Source organism: Salvelinus fontinalis, chromosome 1 (genome assembly GCF_029448725.1).
Source record: "Salvelinus fontinalis isolate EN_2023a chromosome 1, ASM2944872v1, whole genome shotgun sequence".
NCBI classification, from domain to species: domain Eukaryota; kingdom Metazoa; phylum Chordata; class Actinopteri; order Salmoniformes; family Salmonidae; genus Salvelinus; species Salvelinus fontinalis.
Genome location: NC_074665.1, coordinates 30,171,014 through 30,189,396, shown reverse-complemented (window position 1 = coordinate 30,189,396; position 18,383 = coordinate 30,171,014). Strand labels below are relative to the sequence as shown.

Genomic DNA, 18,383 nt, shown 5'->3' with positions numbered 1-18,383 from the left:
AATTCTAAATAAATCACTGACAGTGTACCCAGCAAAGCACCCCCAAACCATCACACCTCCTCCTCCATGCTTCACGGTGGGAACCACACATGCGGAGATAATCCATTCACATGCTCCGCGTCTCACAAAAACATGGCGGTTGGAACCAAAAAACTCAAATTTTACTCATCAGACCAAAGGACATATTTCCACCGATCTAATGTCCATTGCTCGTGTTTCTTGGCCCAAACAAGTCTCTTTTTATTGGTGTCCTTTAGTAGTGGTTTCTTTGCAGCAATTCGACCATGAAGGCCTGATTCACACAGTCCTCTGAACAGTTGATGTTGAGATGTGTCTGTTTCTTGAACTCTGTGAAGCATTTATTTGGGCTGCAATTTCTGAGGCTGGTAATTCTAATGAACATATCCTCTGCAGACAAGGTAACTCTGGGTCTTCCTTTCCTGTGGCTATCCTCATGAGTTTCAGCTTCATCATAGGGCTTGATGTTTTTTGCGACTGCACTTGAAGAAATGTTCAAAGTTCTTGAAATGTTCCAATTAACTGACCTTCATGTCTTAACGTAATGATGGACTGTAGTTTCTCTTTGCTTATTTGATCTGTTCTCGCCATAATACGGACTTGGTCTTTTACCAAATAGGGCTATCTTCTGTATACCACCCCTACCTTGTCACAACACAACTGATTGGCTCAAACGCATTAAGAAGGAAAGAAATTCCACAAATGATCTTTTAAGAAGGCACACCTGTTAATTGAAATGCATTCCTCATGAACCTGGTTGAGAGAATGCCAAGAGGGTACAAAGCTGTCATCAAGGCAAAGGGTGGCTACTTTAAAGAATCTCAGATATAAAATATTTTGATTTGTTTAATATTTTTTGGGTTACTACATGATTCCATATGTGTTATTTCATAGTTTTGATTATTCTACAATTCAGAAAATAGTAAAAATAATGAAAAATCTTGGAATGAGTAGATGTGTCCAAAATTTTGACTGGTACTGTATGTTTATGAAACATTATAAAAACAAAAATACAACTTATTTCATTGTATCTTTTAATAATATGCATTGTTTGTTCATGTTCATTCTATGACACTACAGAGACTGCGGTGCTCATTCTCACGTGATTCCTGCTTCCTCATACGTGTGCACCCCTCCTCGTCCCCTCATCACTTCACTTTACTGTGTTTCCTCTTTTTTATTATATGACCACCCACAACAAACCCACTAGTTTAATTATTGTGGAAATGCAAGCAACCTTTCACCGTCATGCTGGACTCCTCCCCTAGCTATCCAATGGACTTTAACTCAATCAAGCTCTGAAACAGAAAAAGCAGAACTAAGTGATTCAACACACAATTTTGACATCAGTTTGCAATAATGAGTGGCAAACCCCTTGTTGTGAACGTGGACAAATGGATTACAGAGAATGAAAAGGCTTTTTTGCCACCGGTGTGCAACAAACTCATGTGAGTAGCAGCCTGGGCTAGTTTCATTTGCATATAGTTTAAGTTTAAGTTGAACACTCTGGTGTCGCTAGACTTGTAATGACTCACAGAGTGAACTATGAAGACTTTATATATATCATGCATCATAGATGCTTCACAAATCCTCTTTAAGCTAATATAAAGCATTTGTAGTTATTTTAAAATGGGACCATGTTAGTATCATGTTGAGCTGTAACAATTACTGTTTACCTCCTGACTATCTACACTAGTCCAATAGTCCAATAGTAATCATTTACACTATGTTGGCAAAGATTGACAAAGGTAATGAATTTCGAGCAAAGTGAATGCTTATATTATTTTTCTCCGCAAGGCATTTTTCTCAGCTGAACATCATGTTTGTTGGAGGTCCCAACAGCAGAAAGGACTACCACATAGAGGAAGGGGAGGAGGTGAGAGAAAATGCCTGTCACGTTCCTGACCTATTTCTGTTAGTTTGTTATATGTGTTAGTTGGCCAGGACGTGAGGTTTGGTGGGCATTCTATGTTTTCTGTTTCTATGTTGGTTTATGGGTTGCCTGGTATGGCTCTTGATTGGAGGCGGGTGTTTGGCGTTCCTCTAATTGGGAGTCATATTTAGGTAGGTGTTTTCACAGTGTTAGTGGTGGGTGATTGTCTCCTGTGTTTGTGTATGTCATTATGCCACACGGGACTGGTTTCGGTTTGTTTGTTCAGTGTTTTTTATGTGTAGGCTTTTTTCCCTGTTCGTGCGTTCTCGTGTGTTATGTGAGTCCGTCGTTCAGATCTGTCTACACCGTTTATTTGTTTTGTTAGTTTATTAGTCAAGTTCGTGTTTTCGTGTTTTTTCTTTAATAAATCATGTCTACAAACTCAGCTGCATTTTGGTTCGATCCCTGCTCCTCCTCTTCTGATGAAGAGGAGGAGGAAAGCCGTTACAATGCCACTATTCCTATCACCTATCACATTGGCTAAATGCTGTGGAGTTTGTGTGACCGTTCATAGTGCAGAAAATGGTATTCAAAACCTACGAGATAGAATTCCTATGCAATGTCCCTATCTGAAAGTAGGCAACAAATGCAAGGAAACTACCATGCTATTTAGTTAGCAGTCACTCAGCCACAGTATTATCTTTCCTCACACATGTGCCAGGCACTCTGTGATAATGCCCAAGAAGCCGGTGTTCGGAGGATATATTGGCACTGGGGTTGTTAGGCCCGAGACAAAGTTGAGTATATCCTCCAAACCCCGGCCTCAAGGGCATTATCACTTTTATACAATAGGTTATCAACATATTCAAATTATGATTGACATATTTTCATTAAAAACTTTATTTTGATGAATTTATTCATACTATTTCATCTTTCCACGAGATATAGTCCCGACACAAATCTAAGGTTACTACCCAAGCAGGCTGGTCGTACGTTCTATTGGTTCGGTTGCCAGAGTCGTTTAGTCTTTTTGTTCTGTTTCTAAGTGTTTCATTTCCATACTGTCACATAAACTCAGTGAGTTCTTCCTACCACCATAGGGACAAATTCCACAAGAATGTTGCACTGTCACCTTTTGGTCACCACTATTTGCTCTGGCTATTTGTCTAGTTGAAGCCCAAAGTAAATTCCTGTTCAAGTGTTTCTCTTTTTTATCTTTGGTAGCATGAGAATGTCCCACTTTAAACAAACTAGAATTTATAAAGGCTTTATATAGCATAAATAAAGTCTTCATAAGTACGACATATAAGCTTCACAAATCATCTACACCCTTATCTCGTACTGTGTAAAGGGTGACATTACAGCACAAAGCAAAGGACTGTAATTGCATTTTCAATAACATAATCTAGCCACTGGAGGTCAGCATAAGCACATTCATGTCACAGTGAGGACTATTGGCTGTGATTTGAAGCTGAAGACATCCTCTGTATCTTGTATCTGTACCTTTTCTAGTCCGTAGTCATTGCTTTTCACTGTCATATCCTCTCCCTGTCTTTTTTTTTGTGCAGCTCTTTTACCAGGTGAAAGGGGAGATGTGTCTGAAGTTGGTTGAGAATGGCAAACATAAGGATGTGCGTATCCGCGAGGGAGAGGTGAGAGAAATGCCATTCATTCCAAGATTGTCTCACGAAGCCCACTGTTTAACATAAGTGACAGTGCCATATCAAGCTATGCAGATTCGTTACATTCGTGTTTGTGTCATACACACCCCATGTCCTTCTGTGGTCCTCAGATGTTTCTGCTCCCAGCTCGGATCCCCCACTCCCCCCAGAGACTGGCTAACACTGTAGGGCTGGTGGTGGAGAGGAGGAGGCTTCAGTCAGAGACAGACTGTTTAAGGTATCACCATCCACCATGTCATCTTATCCTTTTCCTGTATCTCACTCTTCTGACACAATCTTTCTCCATCTACAGTTGAAGTCGGAAGTTTACATACACCTTAGCCAAATACATTTAAATTCAGTTTTTCACAATTTCTGACATTTAATCCCAGTAAAAATACCCTGTCTTAGGTCAGTTAGGATCACCACTTTATTTTAAGAATGTGAAATGTCAGAATAATAGTAGAAATAATGATTTATTTCAGCTTTTATTTCTTTCATCATATTCCCAGTGGGTCAGAAGTTTACTCAATTAGTATTTGGTAGCATTGCCTTTAAATTGTTTAACTTGGGTCAAATGTTTCGGGTAGCCTTCCACAAGCTTCCCACAATAAGTTGGGTAAATATTGGCCCAATCCTCATGAAGGAGCTGGTGTAACTGAGTCAGGTTTATAGGCCTCCTTGCTCGCACACGCTTTTTCAGTTCTTCCCACAAATGTTCTATGGGATTGAGGTCAGGGCCTTGTGATGGCCACTCCAATGCCTTGACATTGTTGTCCTTAAGCCATTTTGCCACAACTTTGAAAGTATGCTTGAGGTGATTGTCCATTTGGAAGACCCATTTGCGACCAAGCTTTAACTTCCTGACTGATGTCTTGAGATGGTGCTTCAATATATCCACATCATTTTCCTCCCTCATGATGCCATTTATTTTGGGAAGTGCACCAGTCCCTCCTGCAGCAAAGCACCCCCACAACATGATGCTGCCACCCCCATGCCTCACTGTTGGGATAGTGTTCTTCGGCTTGCAAGCCTCCCCCTTTTTCCTACATTATGGTCAAACAGGTTTATTTTTGTTTCATCAGACCAGAGGACATTTCTCCAAACAGTAAAATTTTTGTCCCCATGTGTAGTCGCAAACCGTAGTCTGGCTTTTTTATGGCGGTTTTGGAGCAGTTATGTCAATATAGGACTCATTTTACTGTGGATACAGATACTTTTGTACCGGTTTCCTTCAGCATCTTCACGAGGTTGTTTGCTGTTGTTCTGGGATTGATTGGCACTTTTCTCAGAAAAGTATGTTCATCTCTAGGAGACAGAACGCGTCTCCTTCCTGAGTGGTATGACGGCTGCGTGGTCCCATGGTGTTTATACTTGCATACTATTGTTTGTACAGATGAACGTGGTACCTTCAGGCGTTTGGAAATTGCTCCCAAGGATGAACCAAACTCGCGGAGGTCTACAATTTTCTTTCTGAGGCCTTCTTCTGATTTTCCCATGATGTCAAGCAAAGAGGCACTGAGTTTTGAAGGTAGGCCTTGAAATTCATCAACAGGTACACCTCCAATTGACTCAAATGATGTCAATTAGCGTATCAGAAGCTTCTAAAGCCATGATATAATTTTCTGGAATTTTCCAAGCTGTTTAAAGGCACAGTCAACTTAGTGTATGCAAACTCCTGACCCACTGGAATTGTGATACAGTGAATTATAAGTGAAATAATCTGTCTGTAAACAATTGTTGGAAAATTACTTGTGTCATGCACAAAGTAGATGTCCTAACCGACTTGCAAAAACTATAGTTTGTTAACAAGAAATTTGTGGTGTGGTTGAAAACCAAGTTTTAATGACTCCAACCTAAGTGTATGTAAACGTCCGACTTCAACTGTTCATGCCTCACGTCCTCTTCTCCTTGACCCCCTTACAAGAGAGAGAGCACGAAAGAGGGCGAGAGGGGTGAGAGAGAAAGATTGAATGAAAGCCTGGCTGTTTGTGGTTTCAGGTACTATGTGGACAACACTTCAGACACCCTTTTTGAGAGATGGTTTTACTGTGAAAACCTGGGGACCCAGCTGGTGCCTGTGATTCAAGAGTGAGACTTATATCATTTATTTTAGTCTGGCATGAAACAACACTTTGCAATGGACATTAGTCCTCAGCAGTGTTATACTCAGCTGATGCTGTGTTTCTCAGGTTTTTTGCGTCGGAGCAGCACAGAACAGGCAAGCCAAACCCAGGTGAGTCCCCATCTCACAAAATAACACAAAGGGATTGGTGAGCTTCAAGAGGTTGACATCAGTTTGGCACTCTATTGACTGAAAATGCATTATGTCCTGATTTTCCCACCTTTTATTTTTGTGTGGTTTTACGTTGGGTCTGTAGATATTTTGCTGTGCTGGTGTATCCCACTACCCGAGAGCCCTGGGCAACTTTCATGGGGATGGGGACCACAAAAAAACTTAACTCATCTTAAATGGCCACAGTGGCTCGTGGATCTGAGTACGCCATGGGGGGAGAGAAGACTTTGCATTTTTATAAACTCATTTTATGCAATTCTACTCATTTTGCCATGGGGCAGATGTATTTTTTGCAGTTTTACAGCTACTTTCCTGCAAGTCTACACATTTTGCCATAGGGTAGAGGCAAATGTTTGCAGTTTTTAATATGAGAACTGATGATCAATGGGCCCACCCTGGTCAGTCATTCGACCATGCTTACTACAGGTTTACATAGCTGGCCGCTAGACAAATTTACCAATCCCCAAAAATGTTAGCTAATATGGGCTAATTGAGTGACTGCTGATGCACAACCAAATTTAGAAATTTCACCTTGTGTATTCTACTATTCTAACTCTAAAGAGTAAGTTAAGACCCACACAGCCCCCCCCCCACAATTTTTTTTATAATAATAAATAAACTAAAAATAAACTCAGCAAAAAAATAAACTCTCACTGTCAACCGTTAATTTTTAAGCAAACTTAACGCGTAAATATTTGTATGAACATAACAAGATTCAACAACTGAGACATAAACTGAACAAGTTCCACAGACATGTGACTAACAGAAATTGAATAATGTGTCCCTGAACAAAGGGGGTGGTCAAAATCAAAAGTAACTGGTGTGGCCAGCAGCTGCATTAAGTACTGCTGTGCATCTCCTCCTCGTGGACAGCACCAGATTTGCCAGTTCTTGCTGTGAGATGTTACTCCACTCTTCCATCAAGGCACCTGCACGGAAATTTCTGAGGGGAATGGCCGTAGTACTCACCCTCCAATCCAACAGGTCCCAGATGTGCTCAATGGGATTGAGATCCGGGCTCTTCGCTGGCCATGGCAGAACAGTGACATCCCTGTCTTGCAGGAAATCACGCACAGAACGAGCAATATGACTGGTGGCATGGTCATGCTGGAGGGTTATGTCAGGATGAGCCTGCAGGAAGGGTACCACATGAGGGAGGAGGATGTCTTCCCTGTAACGCACAGCGTTGAGATTGCCTGCAATGACAACAAGCTCAGTCCGATGATGCTGTGACACACCGCCCCCAGACCATGACGGACCCTGCACCTCCAAATCGATTCCGCTCCAGAGTACAGGCCTCGGTGTAACGCTCATTCCTTTGACGATAAACGCAAATCCAACTATTAGCCCTGGTGAGACAAACCCGCGACTTGTCAGTGAAGAGCACTTTTTGCCATTCCTGTCTAGTCCAGCGACGGAGGGTTTGTGCCCATAGGCGACCTTGTTGCCGGTGATGTTTTTATTTATTATATGTGTGCAAATGGCATGAGGAGGTAAGGAAATGAATAGGCCATAGTAGCAAAGTAATTACAATTTAGCAGATTAACACTGGAGTGATAGATGAGCAGATGATGCTGTGTAAGTAGTGATACTGGTGTGCAAAAGAGCAGCAAAATAAATAAAAGCAATATGGGGATGAGGTAGGTAGATTTGGTGGGCTATTTACAGATGGACTATGTACAGCTGCAGCGATCGGTTAGCTGCTCAGATAGCTGATGTTTAAAGTTAGTGAGGGAAATGTAAGTCTCCAGCTTCAGCAATTTTTGCAATTCGTTCCAGTCACTGGCAGCAGAGCTGGAAGGAAAGGCGGCCAAAGTAGGTGTTGGCTTTGGGGATGACCAGTGAGATATACCTGCTGAAAAGCGTGCTACGGGTTGGTGTTGTTATCGTAACCAGTGAGCTGAGATAAGGCGGAGCTTTACCTAGCATAGACTTATAGATGACCTGGAGCCAGTGGATCTGGCGATGAATATGTAGCGAGGGCCAGCCGACTAGAGCATTCAGGTCGCAGTGGTGGGTGGTATAAGGGGCTTTGGTAACAAAACAAATGGCACGGTGATAGACTACATCTAATTTGCTGAGTAGAGTATTGGAAGCTATTTTGTAGATGACATCACCGAAGTCGAGGATCGGTATGATAGTCAGTTTTACTAGGATAAGTTTGGCGGCGTGAGTGAAGGAGGCTTTGTTGCGAAATAGAAAGCCGATTCTAGATTTAATTTTGGATTGGAGATGTTTGATATGAGTCTGGAAGGAGAGTTTACAGTCTAGCCAGACACATAGCTATTTGTAGTTGTCCACGTATTCTAGGTCAGAACTATCCAGAGTAGTGATGCTTGTCGGGCGGGCGGGTGTGGGCAGCGATCGGTTGAAAAGCTTGCATTTGATTTTACTAGCGTTTAAGAGCAGTTGGAGGCCACGGAATGAGTCTTGTATGGCATTGAAGCTAGTTTGTAGGTTAGTTAACACAGTGTCCAAAGAAGGGCCAGATGTATACAGAATGGTGTCGTCTGCGTAGAGGTGGATCAGGGAATCACCAGCAGCAAGAGCAACATCATTGATATATACAGAGAAAAGAGTCGTCCCGGGAATTGAACCCTGTGGTACCCCCATAGAGACTGCCAGAGGTCCGGGCAACAGGCCCTCCGATTTGCCACAATGAACTCTGTCTGTGAAGTAGTTGGTGAACCAGGCGAGTCAGTCATTTGAGAAACCAAGGCTATTGAGTCTGCCGATAAGAACACGGTGATTGACAGAGTCGAAAGCCTTGGCCAGGTCGATGGAGACGGCTGCACAGTACTGTCTTTTATCGATGGCGGTTATGATATTGTTTAGTACCTTGAAAGTGGCTGAGGTGCCCCCATTACCAGCTCGGAAACAAGATTGCACAGCGGAGAAGGTACGGTGGGATTCGAAATGGTCAGTGATCTGTTTATTAACTTGGCTTTCGAAGAATTTAGAAAGGCAGGGCAGGATGGGTTTAGTCTATAACAGTTTGGGTCTAGAGTGTCCCCCCCTTTGAAGAGGGGGATGACCGCGGCAGCTTTCCAATCTTAAGGGATCTTGGACAAATAGGGGTTGCAGCAATGGCGGCGCATAATTTTAGAAAGAGAGGGTCCAGATTTTCTAGCCCAGCTGATTTGTACGGGTCCAGGTTTTGCAGCTCTTTCAGAACATCTGCTATCTGGATTTGGGTGAAGGAGAAACTGGGGAGGCTCGGGCAAGTAGCTGCGGGGGGTGCGGAGCTGTTGGCCGGGGTTGGGGTAGCCAGGAGGAAAGCATGGCCAGCCGTAGAGAAATGTTTATTGAAATTTTCGATTTTTATGGATTTATCGGTGGTGACCGTGTTACCTAGCCTCAGTGCAGTGGGCAGCTGGGAGGAGGTGCTCTTGTTCTCATGGACTTTACAGTGTGCCAAAACGTTTTGAAGTTAGAGCTACAGGATGCAAATTTATGTTTGAAAAAGCTATCCTTTGCTTTCCTGACTGACTGTGTGTATTGGTTCCTGTCTTGTCTGAACAGTTGCATATCGCAGGCAATATTCGATGCTAGTGCAGTCCGCCACAGGATTTTTTTGTGCTGGTCAAGGGCAGTCAGGTCTGGAGTGAACCAAAGGCTATATCTGTTCTTAGTTCTACATTTTTTGAAAGGGGCATGCTTATTTAAGATGGTGAGGAAATGACTTTTAAAGAACGAGCAGGCATCCTCGACTGACGGGATGAGGTCAATATCCTTCCAGGATACCTGGGCCAGGTCATTTAGAAAGGCCTGCTCACAAAAGTGTTTTAGGGAGCGTTTGACAGTGATGAGGGGTGGTCGTTTGACCGCGAACCCATAGCGGATGCAGGCAATGAGGCAGTGATCGCTGAGATCCTGATTGAAAACAACAGAGGTGTATTTGGAGGGCAAGTTGGTCAGGATAATATCTGTGGGGATGCCCATGTTTACGGATTTAGGGTTGTACCTGGTGGTTTCCTTTGAAATTTGTGTGAGATTGAGGGCATCAAGCTTTGATTGAAGGAATGCAAGGGGTGTTAAGCATATCACAGTTTAGATAACCTAACAGAACAAAATCTGAAGATAGATGGGGGGCAATCAAATCACATAGGGCGTCCAGGGCACAGCTGGGAGCTGAGGGGGGTCTATAACAGGCGGCAACAGTGAGAGACTTATTTCTGGAGAGATACATTTTTTTAAATTTGAAGCTCGAACTGTTTGTGCATAGAGCTTTGCAAGCTATCTCTGCAGTAGATTGCAACTCCTCCCCCTTTGGCAGTTCTATCTTGACGGAAAGTGTTATAGTTGGGTATGGAAATCTCAGAATTTTTGGTGGCCTTCCTAAGCCAGGATTCAGACAAGGCAAGGACATCAGGGTTGGCGGAGTGTGCTAAAGCAGTGAGTAAAACAAACTTAGGCAGGAGGCTTCTGATGTTAACATGCATGAAACCAAGGCTTTTTCAATTACAGAAGTCAACAAATGAGAGTGCCTGGGGACACGCAGGGCCTGGGTTAGCCTCCACATCACCCGGGGAACAGAGGATGAGTAGGATGAGGGTACGGCTAAAGGCTATCAAAACTGGTCGCCTAGAGCGTTGGGGACAAGGAATAAAAGGAGCAGATTTCTGGGCGTGGTAGAATAGATTCAGAGCATAATGTGCAGACAGGGGTATGGTAGGGTGTGGGTACAGTGGAGGTAAGCCCAGACACTGAGTGATGATAAGAGAGGTTGCATCTCTGGACACGCTGGGTATACTGGGTGAGATCACCGCATGTGTGGGAGGTGGGACAAAGGAGGTATCTGAGGCATGTACAGTGGGACTAGGGGCTCCGCAGTAAACTAAAACAATGATAACTATCCTAAACAACAGTATACAAGGCATATTGCCATTTGAGAGAGACATAAAGCGAGGCATAAAGCAATCACAGTTGTTGATTGGGAGAGCTAGCTAAGACAACATGGGCAATACAACAACAGCTAATCAGCTAAGACAACAACAACAGGTAAAATGGCGTTGAATGGGCAGAGGGGGTCGGTTAACTACACACAGGGCCTGAGTTCGGGGCTAGGGACGACAGATAAACAAAGGTTAACAAAATGGTGGAGCGTGATAAATGAACAGTCCAGCAGGCATCAGCTATGTAGCCAAGTGATCATAGGGTCCAGTGTGCAGCAATAGATGGAACAGGGAAGCCTTGGGCTATATGTTGCTACGCTAGCACGCGGGAGACACACCGTTTAAAGTTAGCATGCCGGGGTAAGGAGAAGCGTCTGCTCCGACGTCCGGCAAGGGCCTCTAGGTCACCTACCCCAGGATAAGTGCAACATCAGAGATGACATACAATGGTTCCAGACACTACCCCACACATCTTGTCTCAAACCTTATCTCCCCCAAGGCCAAAAGAGGGAGTGACTGGTGCACAGACGGTGTGGAGACAACTAATTAGTTCCCCATTAATCACACCATCCCTTCACATGGTTTAGAATAGGTAAGACACGTTCACATATGAAGACAATGTTCCCTCCTGTCCTCTTCTCCTTCTGATATTCTGCACAGCACCAGAGACATGTGATAGACAAGCCTGACTTCACCCCTCTCTGGGCCCCAGGTGACTGAGCCCCAGCTGAGGGAGGAAGTGCAACTGCCAACACCAGAGTCCAAAGGGATATGTTATAATAACAAGCATAGCATATAAGCATATTATGTAGATAAGACATCTTAATTATCTATGTTAATTAACTAACTAATTATGACTCTTCTGCCACACCCATTCCTGTCCTATGTGTTATCATTTTATGTGCTATCGTAGTGCATACTGTATCACACTGAGATGCATTCCTGCCTCTGTTTGTCTAGATGAGGTCTTCAGACAGCCTCCCTTCCCCATGAACACCATGCATGTGATGACCCCCTTCAACTTCAGAGACTGGGTGGAAAAACAGCAACCCTCCCTGGCCAGTGGACGCACCATTGACATGTTTGGCGCCCAGTTTGAGACAGAGGTGACCCTGCCATATCCCAATTATAACTTAGTTATTTCTCTGACCTTTCACATCGATTGAGACCTTTCAAAGCGATCAAATCAAATGTATTTATATAGCCCTTCTTACATCAGCTGATATCTCAAAGTGCTGTACAGAAACCCAGCCTAAAACCCCAAACAGCAAGCAATACAGGTATAGAAGCACGGTGGCTAGGAAAAACTCCCTAGAAAGGCCAAAACCTAGGAAGAAACCTAGAGAGGAACCAGGCTGTGAGGGGTGGCCAGTCCTCTTATGGCTGTGCCGGGTGGAGATTATAACAGAACATAGCCAAGATGTTCAAATGTTCATAAATGACCAGCATGGTCAAATAGTAATAATCACAGTAGTTGTCGAGGGTGCAGCAAGTCAGCATCTCAAGAGTAAATGTCAGTTGGCTTTTCATAGCCGATCATTAAGAGTATCTCTACCGCTCCTGCGGTCTCTAGAGAGTTGAAAACAGCAGGTCTGGGACAGGTAGCATGTCCGGTGAACAGGTCAGCGTTCCATAGTCGCAGGCAGAACAGTTGAAACTGGAGCAGCAGCACGGCCAGGTGGACTGGGGACAGCAAGGAGTCATCATGCCAGGTAGTCCTGAGGCATGGTCCTAGGGCTCAGGTCCTCCGAGAGAGAAAGAAAGAGAGAAAGAGAGAAGACTCTAGACTCAGTCTAGACTGAGCGCCCCACTGATTCAAACTCATGACTCGGTAATATTGAAAGTTGAATACATGTTGCTCGTTTGTGTGTTGATTATGCTGCTCATTGTTGTAGTAGGAGGGAAGTGAGCTATAATTCAATTAGGACTGGTTTATCAGTCCTAATTGTTTCATATCAGATGTTTCTTCTACTACTCTGTGACAGACCCTCCTGTATGGGCCCGGGCAGACAGAGGCTTGTGAACGAGAAACTGATGTCTGGATATGGCAGCAGGTATGTCTCCTATTACTACTCTATTAGAGTATTTGCATTTCTTTCATGTTATCACACCTTCATTATTTATTTCAATTTGTGCCATTTCTCTCTCTTCCTTTACATCTATCTGCTTCCCTCTGTCTATTTGCACTTTGTCTCACGCTCACCCTCTCTTCCTCTATCAGGAGGGATGCTCCCAGGTGACTCTGGATGGCCAAGAGTTCCCTCTATCCACAGGAGACAGTCTACTCATTCCTGGACACAGCCAGTGAGTGGGATGATGAGTATAATAATAAGAGAAGGAAAAAGACGATTGAGGGGATGTGTGCATGTTTGTGAATGACCCCAAGAAATGGCTTTTGAGGAAAAAAAGGTTGAATTCAAGCAACACAAGAAAAGAGAAGTTAGGCACCTGTCTGTCAGATACAGTAGATGCTGTTATTTTGTGGTTCGATAGAGGAATCTGTTTGACTTTGTATTTGTCTGATTTCTATGCTGCAGGTACCAATGGAGTCGGGCTGAGGGGAGCGTTTCCCTGTTTGTCGCTCAGAACCCAGAGAGGAAGCGTGCATGACCTCTGATGACGACACACTCTCTTCTGTGACACACAAGGAAAAAGGAGGGTCAGCAAAAGAGATTGTATGCTCTTTTGCTACAGAGAGCATGATTATATCCCTGTCATAAATTACGTTGAAGAATAACTCTCTGTAATGAACTCAAAGATCAGATATGGAGAGGTAGAGTAAAACAGGGAGTAAAACTATTTGTTATTTTCAGAACAAATTGTAATAGAACATCTTCACAAACGTCATTTAAATAATAAACTTGATTAAGTTGCAGAATATTTTCATGCTTTCGGAATTAACCTCTTTCAGCTAGGGGGCAGAATATTTATGTTTGGAAAAATAACGTTCCCAAGGTAAACGGACTATTTCTCAGGTGTAGATGCTAGAATATGCATATAATTGACAGATTAGGATAGAAAACACTCTAAAGTTTCCAAAACTGTCAAAATATTGTCTGTGAGTATAACAGAACGGATTTTGCAGGCGATAACCTGAGGAAATCCAACCCGGAAGTGCCTTATATTTGGAAAGATCCCTGTTCCGTTGCCTGCCCCTCCTCCATTTAAAGGGGTATCAACCAGATTCCTTTTCCAATGGCTTCCTCAGGCTGTGACCAGGCTTTAGACATAGTTTCAAGCTTTTATTTTGAAAAATGAGCGAGATCTTTCAAAACGCGTCAGGTGTCCTTTGATTAGTTCCTGCGCGCGAGATGAAGCTTGACATTTTCTTTCTCTGTAGTACTGAATAGGTTACCGTCCGGTTGAAATATTATCGATTATGTATGTTAAAAACAACCTGAGGATTGATTATAAAAAACCTTTGACATGTTTCTACGAACATTACGGATACTTTTTGGAATTTTCGTCTGCCCTCGTCTGCCCTTCAGGACCGGAACGAGCCTGTTGTTTTCTGAACATAACGCACAAACCAAATGGCAGTTTTTGGTTATAAAACAAATCTTTATCGAACAAAAATATTACATTTATTGTGTAACTGGGAGTCGCGTGAGTATAAACATCCGAAGATTAATTGTATTGCTTTTCTGACTTTTGTGACCAAGCTAATTTAAGGCTAGCTGTTCTTAATGTTTTGTCTAGTGATTTATAAACTCACAAACGCTTGGATTGCTTTCGCTGTAAAGCATATTTTCAAAATCTGACACGTTAGGTGGATTAACAACAAGCTAAACTGTGTTTTGGTATATTTCACTTGTGAGTTCATGATTATAAATATTTTTTGTATTTTTTTTGAATTTGGTGCTCTGCAGTTTAGCGGTTGTTGTTGATAAATGATCCCGGTAACAGGATCCGTAGCATCAAGAAGTTTTAATAACATACTTGTATGCCATCTGTAAATTCTAACACATCTTTTTTTGAAAGATATCCTGTAATAGAACTGCATAAGTGTTGCTCTCCACTTTCTGGAGGACCGAGTTTTGAAAGCAGTGGAATTAGCGTTCGATAGCTAAGGGTATGGAGAAAACACCTGTCTCCGGATTATATCTTCAAACTAAGTGCAACCATGGCATCCGTGACAGAGAGAGGGAAGCGTCCATCCATGTATATGGGTAAGATAGTCTAGCTAGCTACATTTTCAGATATTACACATTTCAAATTTTGTCAGAAAGTCATTTTCATTTCAAGTTATAGTGTAGTGTTATCTAGCCCGCTAACATTAGCTGGCTGGCTCGCTAGTTAACGTTACATGTATGATATGTGTAATAATATTATTCGTATGTCAGAGACATTTGCTTTGCTAGTTATAGGCTAATGGTAGCTAGCTAACATTGAACCCGATTCATGCACAGTAGAAACGTCATGAGTTGGGATTATGGTTCATTGTTTAGCTAGATAGCTACATATCTTAACAAAAGACTCCACTATGCAAGTAACCATTTCAAAAGAATGTTTGTTCATGATGTCACTGTGGCAACTGTTGATAGACATAGCTGGTAAATCCTCTCTGGCTATCTACTCCGATTTCAGAGCACTCTCATCTGAGTGTGCCAGAGTGCACAATAACTGAAAAATGTACACCCGCTGAAGATGGCGCCGGAGGGGATGGCTGACATTTTATTTGTTTTTTGCATTGTTTGTAGCTTATTTTGTAAATAATGTTGCTGCTACCGTCTCTTCTGAACGAAAAGAGCTTCTGGACATTAGAACAGCGATTACTCACCTTGAACTGGATGAAGAATTTTTCTTTAACGAGTCGGATGAAAGGATTTACTCCAGACATGCCAGAACAAGCCCTCATCCCCGTCATTCGCATGAGAAGGAGACAGAGGTATCGTGGAAGGTGATCGGGGTGCCATAGGTACTATTGGCCAATGTACAATCACTGGACAATAAAGTGGACGAACCACAAGCAATTATATCCTACCAACGGGACATTAAAAACTGTGATATCTTATGTTTCACCGAGTCGTGGCTGAACGACGACATGAATAACATACAACTTGGCGGGTTACACACTGTATCGGCAAGATTGAAGAGCAGCCTCTGGTAAGACAAGGGGTGGGGGTCTATATACACTGCTCAAAGAAATAAAGGGAACACTAAAATAACACATCCTAGATCTGAATGAATGAAATATTCTTATTAAATACTTTTTTCTTTACATAGTTGAATGTGCTGACAACAAAATCACACAAAAATTATCAATGGAAATCAAATGTATCAACACATGGAGGTCTGGATTTGTAGTCACACTCAAAATTAAAGTGGAAAACCACACTACAGGCTGATCCAACTTTGATGTAATGTCCTAAAACAAGTCAAAATGAGGCTCAGTAGTGTGTGTGGCCTCCACGTGCCTGTATGACCTCCCTACAACGCCTGGGTATGCTCCTGATGAGGTGGCGGATGGTCTCCTGAGGGATCTCCTCAAAAACCTGGACTAAAGCATCCGCCAACTCCTGGACAGTCTGTGGTGCAACATGGCGTTGGTGGATGGAGCGAGACATGATGTCCCAGATGTGCTCAATTGGATTCAGGTCTGGGGAATGGGCGGGCCAGTCCATAGCATCAATGCCTTCCTCTTGCAGGAACTGCTGACACACTCCAGCCACATGAGGTCTAGCATTGTCTTGCATTAGGAGGAACCCAGGGCCAACCGCACCAGCATATGGTCTCACAAGGGGTCTGAGGATCTCATCTCGGTACCTAATGGCAGTCAGGCTACCTCTGGCGAGCACATGGAGGGCTGTGCGGCCCCCCAAAGAAATGCCACCCCACACCAAGACTGACCCACCGCCAAACCGGTCATGCTGGAAGATGTTGCAGGCAGCAGAACGTTCTCCACCGTGTCTCCAGACTCTGTCACGTCTGTCACATGTGCTCATGTGCTCAGTGTGAACCTGCCTTCATCTGTGAAGAGCACAGGGTGCCAGTGGCGAATTTGCCAATCTTGGTGTTCTCTGGCAAATGCCAAACTTCCTGCACGGTGTTGGGCTGTAAGCACAACCCCCACCTGTGGACGTCGGGCCCTCATACCACCCTCATGGAGTCTGTTTCTGACCGTTTGAGCAGACACATGCACATTTGTGGCCTGCTGGAGGTAATTTTGCAGGGCTCTGGCAGTGCTCCTCCTTGCACAAAGACAGAGGTAGCGGTCCTGTTGCTGGGTTGTTGCCCTCCTACGGCCTCCTCCACGTCTCCTGATGTACTGGCCTGTCTCCTGGTAGCGCCTCCATGCTCTGGACACTACGCTGACAGACACAGCAAACCTTCTTAGCACAGCTCGCATTGATGTGCCGTCCTGGATGAGCTGCTCTACCTGAGCCACTTGTGTGGGTTGTAGACTCCGTCTCATGCTACCGCTAGAGTGAAAGCACCGCCAGCATTCAAAAGTGACCAAAACATCAGCCAGGAAGCATAGGAACTGAGAAGTGGTCTGTGGTCACCACCTGCAGAACCACTCCTTTATTGGGGGTGTCTTGCTAATTGCCTATAATTTCCACCTGTTGTCTATTCCATTTGCACAACAGCATGTGACATTTATTGTCAATCAGTGTTGCTTCCTAAGTGGACAGTTTGATTTCACAGAAGTGTGATTGACTTGGAGTTACATTGTGTTGTTTAAGTGTTCCCTTCATTTTTTTGAGCAGTGTATATTTGTAAACTACAGCTGGTGCTACAGTTGGCGCTGGGCCAGCAGCCTGGCATGCAGGCCCTCCATGAAGAAGATGGCTAAGGCATAGACGGGGAGAGCCCAAAGGCTGGTGTGTCCTGCCAGCCTCCTATCCTGAGTCTCCCAACAGTCACATAAAGCGGTAAAGCCCATCTCACACAGGCAGCCGTGCAGGGCGTAAACATAGAGGCGGTATTGAGGCGACAGCGGATGATGGGTCACCCACTCTGGTTACTCTCATCAGCCTCTGTCACAAAAGGACAAGATGAACACTTGTCGCACACCATAAAAAATGTTAGGACCTGTCCAGACCGTTCAAAGGACAGTACAGTCAATGATGTGTGATAAGTGCACAGAGTCAAATCAAATCAGGAACACCTTCCATGATGCCATCTATCCGAGAACAAGAGCAAAGGACCTTGTGAAGATGCTGGAGGAAACAGGTACAAAAGTATCTATATCCACAGTAAAACGAGCCCTATATCGACATAACCTGAAAGGCCCCTCAGCAAGGAAGAAGCCACTGCTCCAAAACCGCCATAAAAAAAGCAAGACTATGGTTTTCAACTGCACATGGGGACAAAGATCGTACTTTTTGGAGAAATGTCCTCTGGTCTGATGAAACAAAAATAGAACTGTTTGGCCATAATAACCATCATTATGTTTGGAGGAAAAAGGGGGAGGCTTGCAAGCCGAAGAATACCATCCCAACCGTGAAGCACGGGGGTGGCAGCATCATGTTGTGGCGGTGCTTTGCTGCAGGAGGGACTGGTGCACTTCACAAAATAGATGGCATCATGAGGCAGGAAAATGATGTGGATATATTGAAGCAACATCTCAAGACATCAGTCGGAAGTTAAAGCTTGGTCGCAAATGGGTCTTCCAAATGGACAATGACCCCAACCAT

The 18,383-nt window shown here is 43.8% G+C and overlaps 1 protein-coding gene across 1 annotated transcript; it reads left to right on the top strand.

The window, feature by feature from the left end:
* The first annotated feature begins 1,244 nt into the window (after positions 1 to 1,244).
* haao (3-hydroxyanthranilate 3,4-dioxygenase) lies at positions 1,245 to 13,623 on the top strand. The gene is made up of 10 exons (XM_055918485.1): positions 1,245 to 1,466; positions 1,816 to 1,894; positions 3,460 to 3,543; positions 3,684 to 3,790; positions 5,554 to 5,643; positions 5,745 to 5,788; positions 11,704 to 11,849; positions 12,729 to 12,797; positions 12,965 to 13,047; positions 13,281 to 13,623. The coding sequence occupies exons 1-10, from the start codon at positions 1,378 to 1,380 to the stop codon at positions 13,351 to 13,353; spliced, it is 864 nt and encodes a 287-aa protein (XP_055774460.1). The 5' UTR covers positions 1,245 to 1,377; the 3' UTR covers positions 13,354 to 13,623.
* Positions 13,624 to 18,383: the final 4,760 nt, after the last annotated feature.

Bases quoted from the DNA above. Each gene is read 5' to 3' on its own strand.
- haao (XM_055918485.1), top strand. From the start codon at position 1,378: ATGAGTGGCAAACCCCTTGTTGTGAACGTGGACAAATGGATTACAGAG. The intron at 1,467-1,815 runs GTGAGTAGCAGC...TTTCTCCGCAAG, and splicing joins CCGGTGTGCAACAAACTCAT to GCATTTTTCTCAGCTGAACA. The intron at 3,791-5,553 runs GTATCACCATCC...TTGTGGTTTCAG, and splicing joins TCAGAGACAGACTGTTTAAG to GTACTATGTGGACAACACTT.